Source organism: Ornithorhynchus anatinus, chromosome 14 (genome assembly GCF_004115215.2).
Source record: "Ornithorhynchus anatinus isolate Pmale09 chromosome 14, mOrnAna1.pri.v4, whole genome shotgun sequence".
Taxonomy (NCBI): Eukaryota; Metazoa; Chordata; class Mammalia; order Monotremata; family Ornithorhynchidae; genus Ornithorhynchus; species Ornithorhynchus anatinus.
In genome coordinates this window covers 24,462,765-24,480,517 of record NC_041741.1, presented here as the reverse complement: position 1 = coordinate 24,480,517, position 17,753 = coordinate 24,462,765, and the positions used below count along the sequence as shown (strand labels likewise).

At 40.9% G+C, this 17,753-nt stretch overlaps 1 protein-coding gene across 7 annotated transcripts in view; it reads right to left on the bottom strand.

Annotated features, from left to right (window-relative positions):
- The window catches only part of NAV3 (neuron navigator 3), a 617,057-nt gene that overhangs the window by 39,083 nt on the left and 560,221 nt on the right, over positions 1-17,753 (bottom strand). For 5 of the 7 annotated variants that reach the window (XM_039914053.1, XM_029078987.2, XM_029078988.2 and 2 more), the window contains 6 exons: positions 17,612-17,723; positions 13,261-13,382; positions 12,431-12,451; positions 11,589-11,761; positions 9,924-10,077; positions 6,225-6,399 (listed from right to left, as the gene is read on the bottom strand). In XM_039914053.1, the coding sequence (XP_039769987.1) occupies positions 6,225-6,399; positions 9,924-10,077; positions 11,589-11,761; positions 12,431-12,451; positions 13,261-13,382; positions 17,612-17,723 (757 nt within the window). The remainder of the gene's footprint in view (positions 1-6,224; positions 6,400-9,923; positions 10,078-11,588; positions 11,762-12,430; positions 12,452-13,260; positions 13,383-17,611; positions 17,724-17,753) is intronic. The other 2 variants (XM_029078989.2, XM_029078993.2) reach the window with 1 other exon arrangement.

Genomic DNA, 17,753 nt, shown 5'->3' with positions numbered 1-17,753 from the left:
CTCTCACGGCTTTGACTACCATCTCTACGCAGATGACACACAGATCTACATCTCCGCCCCGTCCTCTCCCCCTCCCTTCAGGATCGCATCTCCTCCTGCCTCCAGGATGTCTCCACCTGGATGTCGGCCCGCCACCTAAAACTCAACATGAGCAAGACTGAGCTCCTCATCTTCCCTCCCAAGCCCGGTCATCTCCCAGACTTCCCTATCACTGTGGATGGGATGGCACGACCATCCTTCCCATTTCTCAGGCCCACAATCTCGGTGTCATCCTTGATTCGTCTCTCTCGTTCACCCCACACATCCTATTTGTTACTGAGACCTGCCGGTTTCACCTTTACAGTATCGCCAAGATCTGCCCTTTCCTCTCCACCCAAACGGCTACCTTACTGCTACAGACTCTCGTTATATCCCGGCTAGACTACTGTGTCAGCCTTCTCTCTGATCTCCCTTCCTCCTCTCTTGCCCCGCTCCAGTCTATTCTTCACTCCGCTGCCCGGCTCATCTTCCTGCAGAAACGATCTGGGCATGTCACTCCCCTTCTTAAACACCTCCAGTGGTTGCCTATCAACTTCCGCTCCAAACAAAAACTCCTCACTCTAGGCTTCGAGGCTCTACATCACCTTGCCCCTTCCTACCTCTCCTCCCTTCTCTCTTTCTACTGCCCACCCCGCACGCTCCGCTCCTCTGCCGCCCACCTCCTCACCGTCCCTCGGTCTCTCCTATCCCGCCGTCGACGCCTGGGCCTCATCCTCCCGCGGTCCTGGAACACCCTCCCTCCTCACCTCCGCCAAACTAATTCTCTTTCCTTCTTCAAAACCCTACTTAAAACTCACCTCCTCCAAGAGGCCTTCCCAGACTGATCTCCCCTTCTCCCTCTACTCCCTCTACCACCCCCCCTTCACCTCTCCGCAGCTTAACCCTCTTTTCCCCCCATTTCCCTTTGCTCCTCCCCCTCTCCCTTGCCATCCCCTCAGCACTGTACTCGTCTGCTCAACTGTATATATTTTCATTACCCTATTTATTTTGTTAATTTTGTTAATGAAATGTACATCGCCTTGATTCTATTTAGTTGCCATTGTTTTTACAAGATGTTCTTCCCCTTGACTCTATTTATTGCCATTGTTCTTGTCTGTCTGCCCCGATTAGACTGTAAGCCCATCAAACGGCAGGGACTGTCTCTATCTGTTGCCGACTTGTTCATTCCAAGCACTTAGTACAGTGCTCTGCACATAGTAAGCGCTCAATAAATACTATTGCATGAATGAATGGAGGACTGTATCTATCCCTGAGAAGAGAAAACTATGGGGTTAATTATCAAACGCATAAAACATCTGCAAGGTAGTAACTCTATGATTCTGTACTATGAAAATATTTTTCTTTGTCTACGAAATCAAAGCCAAAACTAGTACCATATTACAATTACCAAGAGAAATCACAGTTACCTGAATAATGAAGACTGCACTCCTAGTCTTTGATGCTCAAAGCACGATTTAATTAAAAGGTATATTGTAATTCTTTTGAAATCAGCTGGTGAGGAGATCAAATTCCATAACCGTAACAAGGCATATTAAGATTAGGCTGTTGCACCCAAAGAGGATCTTTAAGAGCTTGTAGAATGTGGGGCACATGGCACTGAATTATTATAATGATAATTATTATTATGTGCTTACTATGTGTCAAGCACTATTCTCAGTCATGGGGTAAATAAAAGATAATCAATTTGGACACAATCCCTGTCCCACATGGGGCACACAGTCTAAGTGTAGGGGAAAATCAGATACTGCATCCCTGTTTTACAGGTGAGGAAACTGAGGCCGACATAATAAGTGGCTTGCCTAAGGATACACAGCAAGGCAACTACCAGAGATAGGATTCGAACACAGTCTTCTGACACTCAGGCTCATGCTCTTTCCACTGGGCTACTGTTCCTCACTTGCTAAGAGACATAAGGGAATTCCCATTATGGACAGTTTTAAGGGGTGGGGGGAAGAGAGAGAGAAAGAGAGAGTGAGAGAGAGAGACAGAGTATGTGTGTGTGTGTGTGTGTGCTTGTATGGGGGGAGGGGGGGGAGGGTGCAAGAAGGTGGAGGCCAGGACAGAAGATTTGCAAAATACTAGATTCTGGATTTCTACAAAATGTATGCAATTATCCCAGTAAAGTGTTTGGAATGCGAGCCCACTGTTGGGTAGGGATTGTCTCTCTTTTTTGCCAAATTGTACTTTCCAAGTGCTTAGTATAGTTCTCTGTACATAGTAAGCGCTCAATAAATACCACTGAATGAATGAAAATTCCAGTAATCCTGCTGGGGGAAGTGATTGGATTTCTAGATTGAATTTCAAAAGCTTAGTACAGTGCTCTGCAGATGGTAATCAATCACTGATTAATTTAGAACTACCCACCCCCTCCACCCCCAAGAATACTATGCGTTCTGCTATTGGTCACATCTCCAGAATAGATAATTGTGAGTCACAGGATTTTTAGCACGGGAGTACTGCTTCCAACTGTTCCTGAAATTCCCCCTTTGGTTTCCAGAAGGTTTCAGATAAGCATGGGGAAACAGGTGGTGTAAGTGGTGGTGGAGATGTTACTTTTCTGACCACTGAGTGGCTGGGAAGCCACAGTGGAAAAGCAGAACCTGTGTTGTCAAAGCAAATTTTCCACAGGAGCCTCTTTTCTCATCATTATGAGAAGCAGCAAGGCTCAGTGGAAAGAGCCCGGGCTTGGGAGTCAGAGGTCATGGGTTCAAATCCCAGCTCTGCCATTTGTCAGCTGTGTGACTGTGGGCAAGTCACTTAACTTCTCTGTGCCTCAGTTACCTCATCTGTAAAATGGGGATTGACTGTGAGCCTCACGTGGGACAATCTGATTACCTTGTATCTACCCCAGCGCTTAGAACAGTGCTCTGCACATAGTAAGCGCTTAACAAATACCAACATTATTATTATTATTATTATCATGGCTATCAAAGGGGAATCCTTTGTCACTGCCACAGGGCCATGCTCCATCATGAGCCCACAGCATAAAAATCACGAGCGGGTTTACACACAGTATCCTTTGAACAAGACATTTGGCGATTGGCCTACTTGTCCCCTCCTTCCAAGTATTAGTAACTTTTTTCTACTACATCCTTGGAAAGTATAGAATGAACAAGAGGCACATTCCCTGCTCACAAGGAGCTTTCATTTGAATGGGGAAGACAAACATAAAAATGTTTTCACGGGCAGTGTAAAAAAGTGGATGAACATGTAGATGAGAGTCTCAATAAATTCATATGTGTTTGTAGTTGGTTGATGGGTATATAATGGTGTAGGGATCCAGTCCTTCCTGCAGCTCAATATCCTCAATCAGTCAGTCAATCAGTTGTATTTGTTAAGTGCTTACTTGCTGATGATGGTGGTATTTCTTAAGCGCTTTTTATGTGCCAAGCACTTTTCTAAGCGCTGGGGTAGATACAAAGTAATCAGGTTGTCCCACGTGGGGTTCACAGTCTTAATTCCCATTTCACAGATAAGGTAGCTGAGGTACAGATAAGTTAAGTGACTTGTCCAAAGTCACATAGCTGATAAGTGGTGTAACCGGGCTACAACTCATGATCTCTGTCTCCCAAGTCCTGGCTCTTTCCACTAAGCCAGCTGCTTCTTATTTGGGCAGAGCACTGTATGCAGCAATTGGGAGATTATCCCATATGTTGCATCCACATAGGCACACATTCTCTACAAAGTTCGTAACAAAAATAGATGTACTTTTCATGTATGGGTGTGTATCTGTATGGTTGTATGGGGATACATGGATGAACCTGAGTCTATGTGTGCGGGTGTGTACCTTTTAGGGGGACTATGCCAGTGTATTTATGTGTATTTATTAATCCTCTTTGTCCCCTCCTTTCTCTGCCCTACTCTAGATCCCCTCCTCTCTCTATGTGTTTCTTTCCTTCTCTCTTCCTCTTTTATAATTTTTTATTTTCCTCTCTGTCATGTTCTTTCTTGCTGTCTTATTTGCTTTTTCAATTTTATCCTCTGAAGACTCTGCTCCTACCACATCACTAAACTAACTCTCTTCCCCTCTTCAAAGCCCTACTGAGAGCTCACCTCCTCCAAGAGGCTTTCCCAGCCTGAGTTTCCCCTTTTCCCTTGCTTCCTCTGCTGCCTCTCTGCAGCCCCTTCACCTCCCCTCAGCTAAGCCCCCTTTCCCCCCTTTTCCCTCTGCTCTTCCCCCTCTCCCTTCCCCTCCCCTCAGCAATATGCTCATCTGCTCATTTGTATATATTTTTATTATCCTATTTATTTTGTTAATGAGATATACATCTCCTTGATTCTATTTATTGCTATTGTTTTTGTCTATCTCCCCCGATTAGACTATAAGCCCGTCAATGGGCAGGGACTGTCTCTTTCTGTTGCCAAATTGTACTTTCCAAGCACTTAGTACAGTGCCCTGCACATAGTAAGCGCTCAATAAATACTATTGAATGAAAGAATGAATGAATCACCACCTCCAAAATAGAGTCCCTTTCAAGGGCTGCAGTATTTCCAACCAGAAGTTGAATTTTGAGAAATGATGGGTAATTTGATCGCTGTAGGCAGCAGTGGGATAGCAAGCATCCAGCTGGACTTGCAGCAGGCTTCCAGGCCCAGCCCTTCCCTGGTGTTACACTTCAGTACTTTCCAAAACCAGTATAGAAGTCGATAGAGGAGCTCAAATATCAAAGCCCTTTGGAAAGTACAGACACACAAAGCATTTAGAGAATGCAGTTTGGTAATTAAATTCCTGGGCACACTCAAAGACCCCTAAAGTAGACAACCATGACTTATTCTCCCCAGAGTGAGAAACCATCTTGTAGTAATAGAAGATGGAGGTCTCACCCCCAAGGCAGCCATCTTGGTTAAACCATGTCAGACAGCCAGATTAGATCAGTGAAGTTGAAAAATTTCACCCTGAAACTGGACTGATCTGGATTGATAAACTAGACAGAATTTTCAACCTCCACTTTAGTTTGAGTTGCTTGTATATTTGAGTCAGATATATTTTTTTTCCGGGGATCTATGAAAAATAGTGAGTTTTACTAAATGCTTAAATTTAGTAAGAAGGGATTCATTTGGCTCTTCCCTATGAATTTAAACACATTTATCTACAAATGAACACATATGATATGAGAGAATAGAGATAATAACAGGAAAAAAGACATCCATTTGCTAAGACATAGAGTTGTCATGCTGACAATTCACTTTCCTCTTGCTCACATCCTTCTTCAACTTCATATATGGAACACAGAAATATGAATCAGGGAAACTAAAATACTCTGAAAATCCATGAAAGAGAGCAAATGAAAATGGAAAAGTTCTTTTTTAGATTTGCTGCCTCCAATATTTGGGACATTTTGTAGGCCTTATGATTACTGATCTGGTCCTTAATATGATCTTCATCTGCTTGTGTATTTGTAAATTAGATCAAATTTTGAATCAAAAACTAATTTATGTCTAGCAAACTATGCCAAAATAGAGTATGGGCAATTGATGTTTTGAAAATTTGGTTACTAGTAGTGTTCTATGTTTTTTTTTTCCATTTTACAGCTTCAGAATCTCAAATGAGAGGAAAACTGATTTTTAAAGCCAAAGATGAGCTCTGTAATAATAATTTCCAAGTGCCACCTGGTGGATATGTTATGAATGTGCAGGAAGTGTTAACTCAAGCCATATCCAACATGAAAAGACACAGTTTCCCCAACTGTCACATTTGCAAGTCTACCATGCAATGGCTTCTGAAGAAAGCACCTACCCACTATATGTCTGGGAATGTCTTTGCACACTATTTTAATGTCCTTTGATTATTTATCATCTCATTCGAATGCAGAAAGGAGAGTGTGATTTCACTGGCTTAATGTTTGAAGATAAACCTCACTTTCAAATATCACAGGCCTTGCCCCTCTTGGATTATCTATCTCGAATTAAAAAGCAGATTTGCTTTTAGAGTGAAGGATTTAGGCACACACATAACTAAAAATTTCAGACAATTAATCGGAAGCCATAACAACAGCTCTAGTTTTGTCAATGACACTTTTCTCCGTATTTCTCATTTTGTTTGAAAAGCAAGTCCTTTTCTTCATTATTCAGTAGATCAACCCAGGAATTAGACATTCTATTAATTTTGGTGAGGTAGCCCTTTAGTATTCTATTTCAGTTTCGTTTGATACATACCAGAGATATCTACACACAAGTGGAATTACCTGAGGTAACCGAATCTGCTATGTTCAAATTGTTCAAAGAAAGTCCTAACGACTGCCGGGATGAAGAGGAGGTGGTGCTACTCGAAGATTCAGATGATGGGCGAGGAGGCTTCACGGTATTGCCAGTTTCTGCCTTTAGACGATCATTTTCAGCTTTCAATATTTCAATTTCATTCTGTGGGGGAGATAGAAACGATGAAGCATCTGTGAAGATATTCCCAGCTGAGATATCCTAGAGATATCTGAGATAGCCTTGGTGAAATAATTGATTGAGGTTTCATATGGCAAAACTATTCATCTGTGACTTCAGTATAACCTTAATGAGATATTAGCAATTATCGAAGTATACTATTCTTAAATCAGGTATTTGACAGAGAAAAATAGCTATCTGAAACTCAAATTTCCAGCAGCCCTTTCAGATTTTCTGTAAATACATGGACCCTCTGCTCTACTACCCTCCCTGCCCCACAGCACTTGTATATATTTGTACAAATTTATAGTTCTATTTATTTTATTGATGGGTGTGTGTGTATATATATATATATACAATTCTATTTATTATATTAATGCTACTGATGCCTGTTTAATTTTTTTAATGCCTGTCTTTCTTTTGATCATTCAATAATCAAATTAGCCATACAATTCTTACAATTCAACTTCTGGTTGAAACTACAGCATGAAGATGAATGATGAGAAAGCTGATGAAGATATCCGAGCTGAGATATCTGGTTCAGAGATGTGTAAGAGCAAGGGAAAATGGATCAACAAAATAAGCTGAGTGATTGCATTACAATATTGCAATACAGAAAATAAAACAAACCCGTAAAACCATTTGATCTTCTAGTCACCACTAGCAAACCCATTTATTAAGGTCCATGTATTTACAGAAAATCTGAAAGGGCTGCTGGGAATTTGAGTTTCAGATAGCTATTTTTCTCTGTCAAATACCTGATTTAAGAATAATATACTTTGATAATTGTTAATATATAATTTAGGTTATACTGAAGTCACAGATGAATAGTTTTGCCATATGTAACCCCAATCAATAATTTCACCAAGACTATTTGAAATAAAAACAAGCAAACATAAGTGTGTGTGTGTGTGTGTGTGTGTGAGGTATTTTAACCATTTGACAACTTTCCTGGTATCAGAAAGACTTTTTATCGTTCAACATGGGAGGAAGCTCATAGAAGCCAAAAAATATTGTTGATGAATAGATATGTGGCAGATGAATCCACATAGCTAGGAGTTTTTTTCCAGTATCTAAATCCTCCATGATGGGGACTGATTACTGGTTTTAAATAATGAAATTTCCCAAGGGAACAACCGGTTTAAGCAATTATTTCTTTTGATAGCCTCACTTACATCCCTTAAACTTCCCAGACCTCATCATGACCCCCTACTCCCTCCTTCTGCTCTACCACCCTCCCTGCCCCTCAGCACTTATGCTTATATGTACAAATTTATAGCTCTATTTATTTTATTAATGATGTGTGTATATATATATATATATATATATATATATATGATTCTATTTTCTATATCAGTGCTACTGATGCCTGTTCACTTTTTTTAATGAACATCTCCCCCTTTCTACACTGTGAGCCCATTTTGGGCAGGGGTTGTCTCTATTAGGAGAAGCAGCGTGGCTCAGTGGAAAGAGCACGGGCTTTGGAGTCAGGGCTCATGAGTTCGAATCCCAGCTCTGCCACTTGTCGGCTGTGTGACTGTGGGCAAGTCACTTAACTTCTCCGTGCCTCAGTTCCCTCATCTGTAAAATGGGGATTAAGACTGTGAGCCCCACGTGGGACAACCTGATTCCCCTATGTCTACCCCAGCGCTTAGAACAGTGCTCGGCACATAGTAAGCGCTTAACAAATACCAACATTATTATTATTATTATTATATGTTGCAGAATTGTACTCTCCAAATGCTTAGTACAGTGCTCTGCACACAGTAAATGTTCAATAAATACGATTGAATGAATGACCTCTCAATCCTCACCGTCTAGTTAGCCCATCCCAGCTCCCCACCAGGTCTCCCCCGTTTCATTTCCTCCATCCACTCTCTCCCCATCCCTTGCTCCATCCCCCACCCCCACCCACTCCATCCCTGTTATACTTTCTCAGCACCATCTTTTATCCCCCTCCTCCTGCATTGGCCCCCGTCAGCTCACTCCCATCCAACCCCTCCCACCTCGTGTGCCGTCCCCTCCCCCAGGACCCTATGGAATCCCCACTCCATGATGGGAAAATTTCCTTTCATCCTTGACTTGCTTCTGACCCAGTCATTGCTCCAACTTGCCATGCTTGAAACCTGAATTTCCCCAGATTACACTGTTTCCCCTGCTGCTCTCTCTAGAAGGGGGCTCATCTTCACCTATCCCCGGAGACTCATGGAAAAGGAGGAGGAGTTGGCCTCCTTCTCGCTCCCCAATACCGCTTTCAAGCCATTCCACCTCCTCCATCCCTACTTTTCCCTTTCTTTAAAGCCCATATTAACCACCTCTACCACCCACTTGCGATTCTGGTAACAGTCATCTATCACCTCCAAGGTCCCACTTCCAACTTTCTGAATAACTTTGATCCCTTTCTCACATTCCTTCTCTCTCTTGCTATTCCTAAATTGATCCTTGGGGACTTCAATATCCACATAAATGTTCCTGATGACCCTTCTGCTGCCCACCTTCTATTGCTCCTCAACTCCACTGACCTCCTGCTCCACCCCAACTCGCCCACTCACCAACTTGGTTGGATACACCCTCGATCTCATCATCTCTAGTCACTATAAAATCTCTATCCTCAGCAAGTCTGAAATCCCTCTATCTGACCACATGCTTCTCACCTGCCTTCTCTCCCACACACGTCCTCCCTGCAAATCTGTGCTGTTCCCCCACAGAGACCTCCGATGTTTTGACCCCATCCAATTTTCTCAACTCCTCATGCTCTCTTTAGCCTCCATACCCAAACTACCTTTACTTGGTGATCAAATTTTCACTCTCAGTATCACCCTTTCTACTGAACTCAACTGAGTCCCTTTCCTATCCCTTTGTTGAACTCGTACCACTAACCCACAGCCCTGGATCACCACCATAGCCCACTTCCTTCACTCCTGTGCATTAGCTTCAGAGGACTGCTGGTGGAAATCTAGATATCAGATTGACCTCGTCCACTTCAAGGTTATCCTTGTGTGCTTTAACTCTGCCCTCTCCTCTGCCTGGCAAAATTATTTCTCCATCCTTATTGCCTCACCAGTTGTTCCATTTGTTTCACTCCCTCCTCTAACCAAAAACATTTCAGAGGCAGAGAGAGTGAAGTTGAAGTGGCATGGTTCAGTGGATAGAGCACTGGCCTGAGAGTCAGAAGGTCATGGTTTCTAATCCCAGCTCCTCCACTTATCTGTTGTGTGACCTTGGGCAAGTCACTTCACTTCTCTGTGCCTCAGGTACCTCCTCTGTAAAATGGGGATTGAAACTGTGAGCCTCACGTGGGATAGAGACTGTGTCAAACCCAATTTGCTTTTATCCACCCCAGCACATAGTACAATGCCTAGCACATAGCAAGTGCTTAACAAATACCATTATTTTATCCCTATTTTATAAAAGGGAAAACTGAGATCTAATGACACGACCAAGTTCACACTAATGCATTCTGACTCCCAGTTCCACGCTCTTTCCCTTGGTCAAGCCACTGAACTCACCTGCATTCTGTTCATGGCTTCCCTGATCTGGTCAAGATGATGAGCAGAACTGAGGGCCTCCAGACGGATATCTGTCAGCTTCAGTTCCTTCTCTCTCAGCTCACTCTTCAGCTGCAGAATAATCTCAGCCTCTGCTTCTGTGCATTCACAGATCCTAGACAGGAAATCAAGAATAGAAAAGGCAGGGAGGGGAAGGCAAATGATTAGGAAAGGAAGATTCTTCCAAAAAGTCCCACTGCCAGCATTATCCAACAAGGACGGAAAGTGGTTGCTGCTGAATAAACCTAAGAAAAAGAGAAAGAAGCTAACAAAAGCAACATCAACTGTTTTAAGTTGTACAAAGAAATCAACATTACAGTAGAATGTAATGCCATCTCTTTAATCTTTCCAATTTGATTTCTAAATTCCATTTACTACACACACAAGTCAACCTCACCACTGAAAAGTACAACTAAAATTCCTCTAGATTTGATGATTAAGTGGCATTGCATTTCAAATTTTCCACCTCTTACATTTTAAGATCCCTCTTGAGGTATAAGGCACCCTGTAAAGTGATGTGTAAGAATCAGGTCCCATTGGCAGCTGCCCAATTACTTACTATGCAGCAGTGAGTTTTCGAAACCTTTAATCCCTAGGTTTCTGTTTTAAAAAGTAGACAGGAAATAATCCTGTCAGATTACCTTTCAGTGCTCGGTAACTCTACAGAAAATTTCCATATTTACTGGCCATAATGTGGTTCATTAATGAAATGTGGCAATGAACCCTGACAAAATGCAACGACGGATTATCCTTGCTGAAGGAACCAAGAGTTTCGAATATAGTCTCTTGTGGGAAAGTGTCAAATTCACTGATCTTATTCTGGGTCACATAAAACTTGTCCTTAACCTTATCACAAGGAAATTACAGCCCAGCATCAAGTATCGATCTGTTCCACAGGTTTATCAAAAAAATCCTGCCTGAGTGTTTGGACTGCAAATATTCCTCTTTCCCTAGACAGATATTCCTCCAGGAGGAATTCTACCACAGTGCTAAGCCCCTAGGTAATTTGTTCTAATGATTTCATCTTAAGGAGTTTGTATGGTGCAAATTGTTCTGAGGTTATTTCGTTTCATTTGCAAGCTAAGGTAGAGAGGGCTTACACTGCCGATACACATGCAATCACATTTCTGGTCAAATTAGATGAATAAGAGGGAAAACTGTCTAGTCTAGCAACTGGAGAGCTACACAATCCCATGCACCACACTCCATTTTACCGGGATCTATGCCTGTAGATCACAAGACCATTTTGCTGTTTCTTTGGCGCCCAGATTATGGATGACCTGCATTCACACACAGTTAGATAGACAGACAGAGAGAGATGCAAGTGGAAAGAAGGAAAGATAATAATGATTTAGAAACGAGGCGATCAGGCTCAGAAAAAAGTTTGTCCCATAGTACATAATGGAAAGAACATACATCATCTGTGGCACGGGAACGCCCAAGAGGCTAAAGTAACAGAATGAGCGAACAATCCAGTGTGGCAAGGAAACCCAGTTGGATTTAAAGCATGTAAAATTCTGATCGTGTGAATGGAGTCCCCAAAGACTAGATCCAGCTCATCCTGTGGTTCTTTTCTTCACTGCACTGAGTCCTTTGGAGGAGAAGCCTGTGGAGAGAGTGACTTACGCAGAAGTGGAATGGGAAGGCTTCATGGAGGCTGCCCCACACTCTGCAGAGCTATGGGGCAACTTGGGGGACGACGGAAGGGAGGAATCTGTCAGCTCTTCGATATCGGAATGGGAGGAAGGCGGCTTTGTGGATTTTTTCTTCCCAAAGGCTTGCTTGAATGAGCTTCTCAGCTGAAAGAAAGAAAAAAAAAGAAATGACCTTTCTCATCGATGAACGCTAGGGGAGGATATTTCTGAAGAGTTAGTTTGCGGAGGCCATCCTAGCCGATGCTTAGGGTCAGTGTATAGAAGCAGAGAATTAACATAGGCAGCACAGTATCTCTAGTACTACAATATGGTGTTTGGGATTAATCCAGCGCAGAACAAACGTTGAATGCTTTGAAACAAATGTCGGATAAGTGACGTGCTTATTTAAAACCAAGTGCCTTGGGTGGAGCCCATTCATGAGGTCTTGGCTCGAGAGGCAATATGTTTGCAATAGCCACATTAGAACTATGATCAAGTGAGGCACTGCTGAAAAAAACTTGGTTTCTTAATAGAGAGAAAAGCAGATCAAATTAGGACGATTGGCAAAATTTTGCCTTTCTAATCAAATTTTGCATTCCGTCATGACTTAGATTCCCGATTTTAATGGCCCCTTACATTTTATTCAAAAGTGGCTGCATTCCCTCGTTTTGGCTTTCAACTTTTGAGATTAAAACAAAGAGGCACAAACTGAGAAGACATACAAGATCATCTGTTTTTAAAAGATATAAAAGCCTACTGCCAAAATAAATAGCCATCATGCCAAGATAAGGAATTTTAGAGATGCATGCCAAATTTTCCATGGTTTATATTCACCTCACTTCCTCTAGAGTTCACCTTGCAGAAACATGAAAGAGTGTGGAATTACAAATCAAGGGAATGAAGGCTGATCAGTATTTAAAAATATTACCTGCATAAACATTTTTTAAGACAAAAAGATATTTCTTTTATTATTAATAAAACACACTCTGACAAGATCTTAGATCCTGTGATATTTATGCGCTTTATGGCATGAAAAAAAAACATTTACCGTCATCCTCCACTTCCCTTTCACTGCTTTTCAAGATATTTTACCTTACTTATTGCTGCTAAAGGTTTCACAGTGAATCCAATCAATAGATATTCATTGCAGGCCCACAAGACATATAGAACTATACTAGGCACTTGGTAGAATTAAGATGAATTGACCAAATCCCCAAGCAGAACTAAGTTTATAGCAAGGAACCGTAAGGTCGAAGTGTACTTCTTGGTGAGGATTTCTACTGTTTCTCTTTTGCGGGTCTGATCGTCAGGAAGGCAAACAATTAACCAATGGCATTTACTGAACTTCACCTCAATGTTGAGGGTGTGTGTGTGTTATGTGTATATGAATGGTGGTGAGGCTGTCAGGGGGAGAGTATTAGCCTTAGAGATAATTACCATCTAGTCTACAGCATCCAGAAAATCTTTTTCTTTTGAAAAGGACTCCTCTCACCGAATTGCAATCTCAGGTTTTCCCCTTTATTTGGTCTACACTAGCTTGGTGATAACCTGGTTCTAAATATCAAAATCCTACATGTCTATGAGATGACAGAAAAGGATTCTGGGAAATGCGTCCCATTCTGCCAACTCTGATTGTGCCTAGCAGGTAGACTTCCAGAACTTACCCAGTTTTTCTTCTTCTTTTTCTTGGAATCAGCATCATTTCCACTGCCAACACTGGAATGGCTTGTAGCACTGTTGATGCTGGAAACGCTTTCAGAAGAATGTTGTCGTCTAATACGCAAATCTAATAAAATGATTTTAAAAAAATAACATTTGCCTCCACCCGAAGGACTCTCACCCCTAAATCTGAATAGGATGGATTTTTGACCTTTTATTCTACTTTTTTTCCCCATTCTCAAAGGAAAAAAGGCAGAAAACAAAGAGAGTTGCTGCAAAATACCAACACAGATTGAAAATGAAACTTAGTCAAATCAACATTTTGGGTAGGAATTAGCAGGACATATAGTGAGGTTATTATTTTACTATATGGAGATTTCTAAAGTCCTATAGAAGGCTTTTCTAAACTATCAATTTCAAACCAGTGTATCCTGCCCTATGGAGAATAGATTTCTAGACAAAGGACTTATGATTACCTGACAACATAATTTCTCTAATTCTCATCTTTATCACAGCAATACAGTATAAAAAATATTGTTTGAAGAACAATACAGTTTTGAAGGAAAAATGATTGCCTGATATAGAATGTGACACAGGATATATTTTGAAAAATAGAGATGTTTGCCCATTTCTACCTTGCCTTTTTGTGGAAATTTGGTTAATATTTGGGGAATCTTATATCTCACTATGATTAGGTAATAATTAATATCTTATCACATCTTATAAAACCAAGATTTAAAGTAGGCATTGTCCATTAGGGACTAAGAAATTCTAGCAAATTCATAGGCAATTCCAAGGTGATTTAGAAGTCTTAAAAATGAGTTTATTCTAAGATACCCCACATATTTTTTTTTAGTGAGTTTAAGTAAAAGACACACAAACAACACACTCACTGTGGTCTCCAAGATACCAGAAATGAATGAAGAAATTTCTAAAGCTATCCGTTTAATAGAACCTTATATATTTTTTAGCTTGCTCATTGATTATTTTATCTAATGCTAAATAGCTGAGAACTCTCAGACTATATGGATACATCCCCAACAGCTTAAGCATTGATTAATCCAAGCTACTCAATTTGGCAAGTTTTCCATTTGTTAATTACCCCACATTAACATATTTGATAAGAAAGTAATGTTAGGGTTCAGGAAAAGAATAGTACTATTTTGGCACATCCTCCGTGATTTTTCCTTTACAAGGAGTTTACATTATAACTGTGACATTTAAGAGCTTACTCTGTGTCAAGTACTATTCTAAGGCCCCGAGGAAGACACAAGGTGATTAGGTCAGACACAAGGTTCACAAATTAAGGAGGTGAGAAAATAGATTTCAAAGATAAGGAAACTGAGGCATAGAGAAGCTAAGTGACTTGCCCAAGTTCACTCAGCAAGGACATGGAGGAACCAGGATTGGAATCCAGGTCCTCTGACTCCCAGGCCCTTGCTCTTTGCACTAGGTCACACTGCTCCTGCACGTTGGAAGAAATCAGCAAGCCACTTTTGTTCCCGTGAACAATGACTTCAAGTCTTATCATTAAACCACTAAGCTTCCTCCATTAAATGCTATTATTGCTTGTCAAAGACTAAGTTAGCAGGCTTAACTACAAATCAGAGTATGGATGTATATGTGATGTTTCTCACGAGAGAATTAAGGAGCACTAAATCTTCTCATCAGCCCACTACGGTTAATACTAAAATCTTAGGTACTAAAACTGCAGGCCTGTCGGGAAATATTAATCCACTCTTGATTAGTCCGAGTGTCAAAATGAGAATTTAAATTGTTTATATGAGTTGTTTTACTTTACTGTGATCACATCCTAATGAGATTAAGCACTTACTATTCCTCTTCTTCATTCATTCATTCAATCGCATTTCATTCATTCCATTGTATTTATTGAGTGCTTACTGCGTGCAGAACAATAATATTCCCCCTGATTTAGACTGTGAGCCGTATGTGGGACAGGGACTGTGTCTATCCTATCTTAGAACAGTGCTTGAAACACAGCAAGTACTTAACAAATACCATTAAAAATACCATTTGTAAATGGTGCAAGAAAAGCACAATAATAAAACATGGTGGGGTTTCTGTAAAAAATAAATAAAAGCTAAAAAAGCATAAGATGTTCCCAAAATTAGTTTAAAATGGGGGAATCTGACTCATAAATTGCTATGGAGTAATAAACCAAGTATCACCCAATCATATGACAAATTAGAGCCTTTTTATAGTAGGTTTGCCACTCTAAATCAAAACAAGCTTCAATCTTTAACTCACAGCAGTAGCAACTGAGGCCACAGTTTCATATGGTACAATAATTATGGCATTTTGTTAAATGTTTACTATGTGCCGAGCACTGTTCTAAGCGCTGGGGTACATTGTCCCATGTGGGGCTCACAGTCTTAATCCCCACTCTCCCAATGAGGTAACTGAGGCACAGAGAAGTGAAGTGACTTGCCCAAGATCACACAGCAGACAAATGGCATTAGACAAATGGCAAGTGGGATTAGAACCCACGTCCTCTGACTCCCAAACCCGTGCTCTTTCCACTAAACCACGCTGCTTCTCTCACATCAGCTAATTCTCACAAACTCCATAGTACTGATACTATTTTCTACCCAGAATTTTCTATAAACAACTTTAAAAAGGTGTAGGCTATCAAATACACTGTAGGATGTTTTAAACAGGATATTTTCCCTTTCCTCTGGTATCTCTGGAGCACTACAAGGTTGAGTAGAAACACAAGGATTCTCATCACTCAATCAATTATTTATAGTGTCCACACTATGCTGAGTTCTATACAAAACAGTTAGGAAATAATAAAGACAATAAATTCAGTGCCCTTCTTTGAGGTGTGAAAACCTCTCTGCATCCAGGGCGAAACGCTGTGTCTCAGACCATGTGCTGTTTCCTCTAAGCCGCAGTAGAGCGGGAGTTGTGTCAAATGAGATAAATGTCTTGTAATGATTACCAAGAAGAATAGAATGGGATTGCTTTTGTTCCCTTTCTGTATGAGATTTTCACCTAGGTAGCTCCAGGCTCTCATGAAAGAGGTTGGGGTTCCATTAAAAATCCCAGAACTCTACCTAGGGGCCCCACATCTACGAGTTTCAGGCAGTCCCAGTTCTAATTAAGCACACATAGAAATCTCTCAGCATTCTGGGATAACTTTACTACAAGGTCCAGAATTTGATAATGCTCACCAAACATAAACCAACTCAGATGTAGAAGTCAGGGCATTTTTAATTTATATTTAATTTTTAATTAATGAGTATTTTAAGAGTATTTCCGAGTATTTTAATTTTAATCAGAAGCCAGTTTTTCTAGCTCATTTGATTATTCTTCAAAAAGGAAAAACTGCCCATAAATCAGGATTGTCCCAGCTAGATTGAGTCATAACAACAGCCCCTCAAAGAACCAGTCTGAGGTACAAGGATTGAGATGGAGTCATTTTGCTCTGAAAAAAATAACAGAACATTGCCACTGAAACTACTTAAATATGAGCTAGATCTTATATCAGTTAGTTGGTAAGATTTCAACCAGGATGCTGCAACATGTAGTTTGAGTAAAGTGTTAACTGTTGTTAAAACATCTCTGTCCTTCCTGGCCTCTCTGACACCTCTTCTAATTGTGCAATTTAAAATTCTCAGGTCCAATTAGCTACTGTTTGTCCAGGAAAAACAAATGCCTAGGAAAACTTGGACTTCAGTAAATTGTTTTGTGTCATAACAAGGATAAAGCCTTCCTAAATCCTTCCAGAATTTACTTTCAGATCCAAGATTTAGAAAGTAAGCACACATAATTTACAGATAATCTGTAACTGCACAACCACTTTCTCTATAAAATATAGATCAATTCCACCCATAGGCTAATTTCATAATGGAAAAAAGGCTGAAAGCCTCTCCATGTTCCATCTGTCCTTAGATGGATGTGGATATCTCTGAAATCGGAAGCAGCATGACATAGTGGATAGAGCACGGGCCTAGGAGTCAGGGGGTCATGAGTTCTAATCCCAGCTCTGCCACTTGTCTGCTGTGTGACCTTGGGCGAGTCACTTAACTTCTCTGTGCTTCAGTTACTTCATCTGCAAAATGGGGAGTGAGAATGTGAGGCCCCACGTGGGAGAGGGTCTGTGTCCAACCCGATTTGCTTGTATCCATCCCAGTGCTTAACAAATATCATAGAAAGTGCTTACCAAATACCAAAATTATTATTTGTAATTCTCTATTTTGTAATTTGAGGCTCTGGTTTTACACAATTCCATATTTATCTTTTATCAACAGGGTCCAGAGAGTGGCTGATGTTTCACCAGCTTTGCCCTTCATCCTTCCTACCATGAGTCCCAGTTTTACCACATTGGCGTACCTTTGTGTTGATGATCTGGGCCATTGAGAGCTCCTTGAATAGCAGCCTGGGCAGCAGAATTCTGGGCTTTCAGCATTTCAATAGTTTCCCTGAGCTCTATAAGCTCAGATTCCTATAGTCAAAGCAGAAGGAAGTTCCAAAC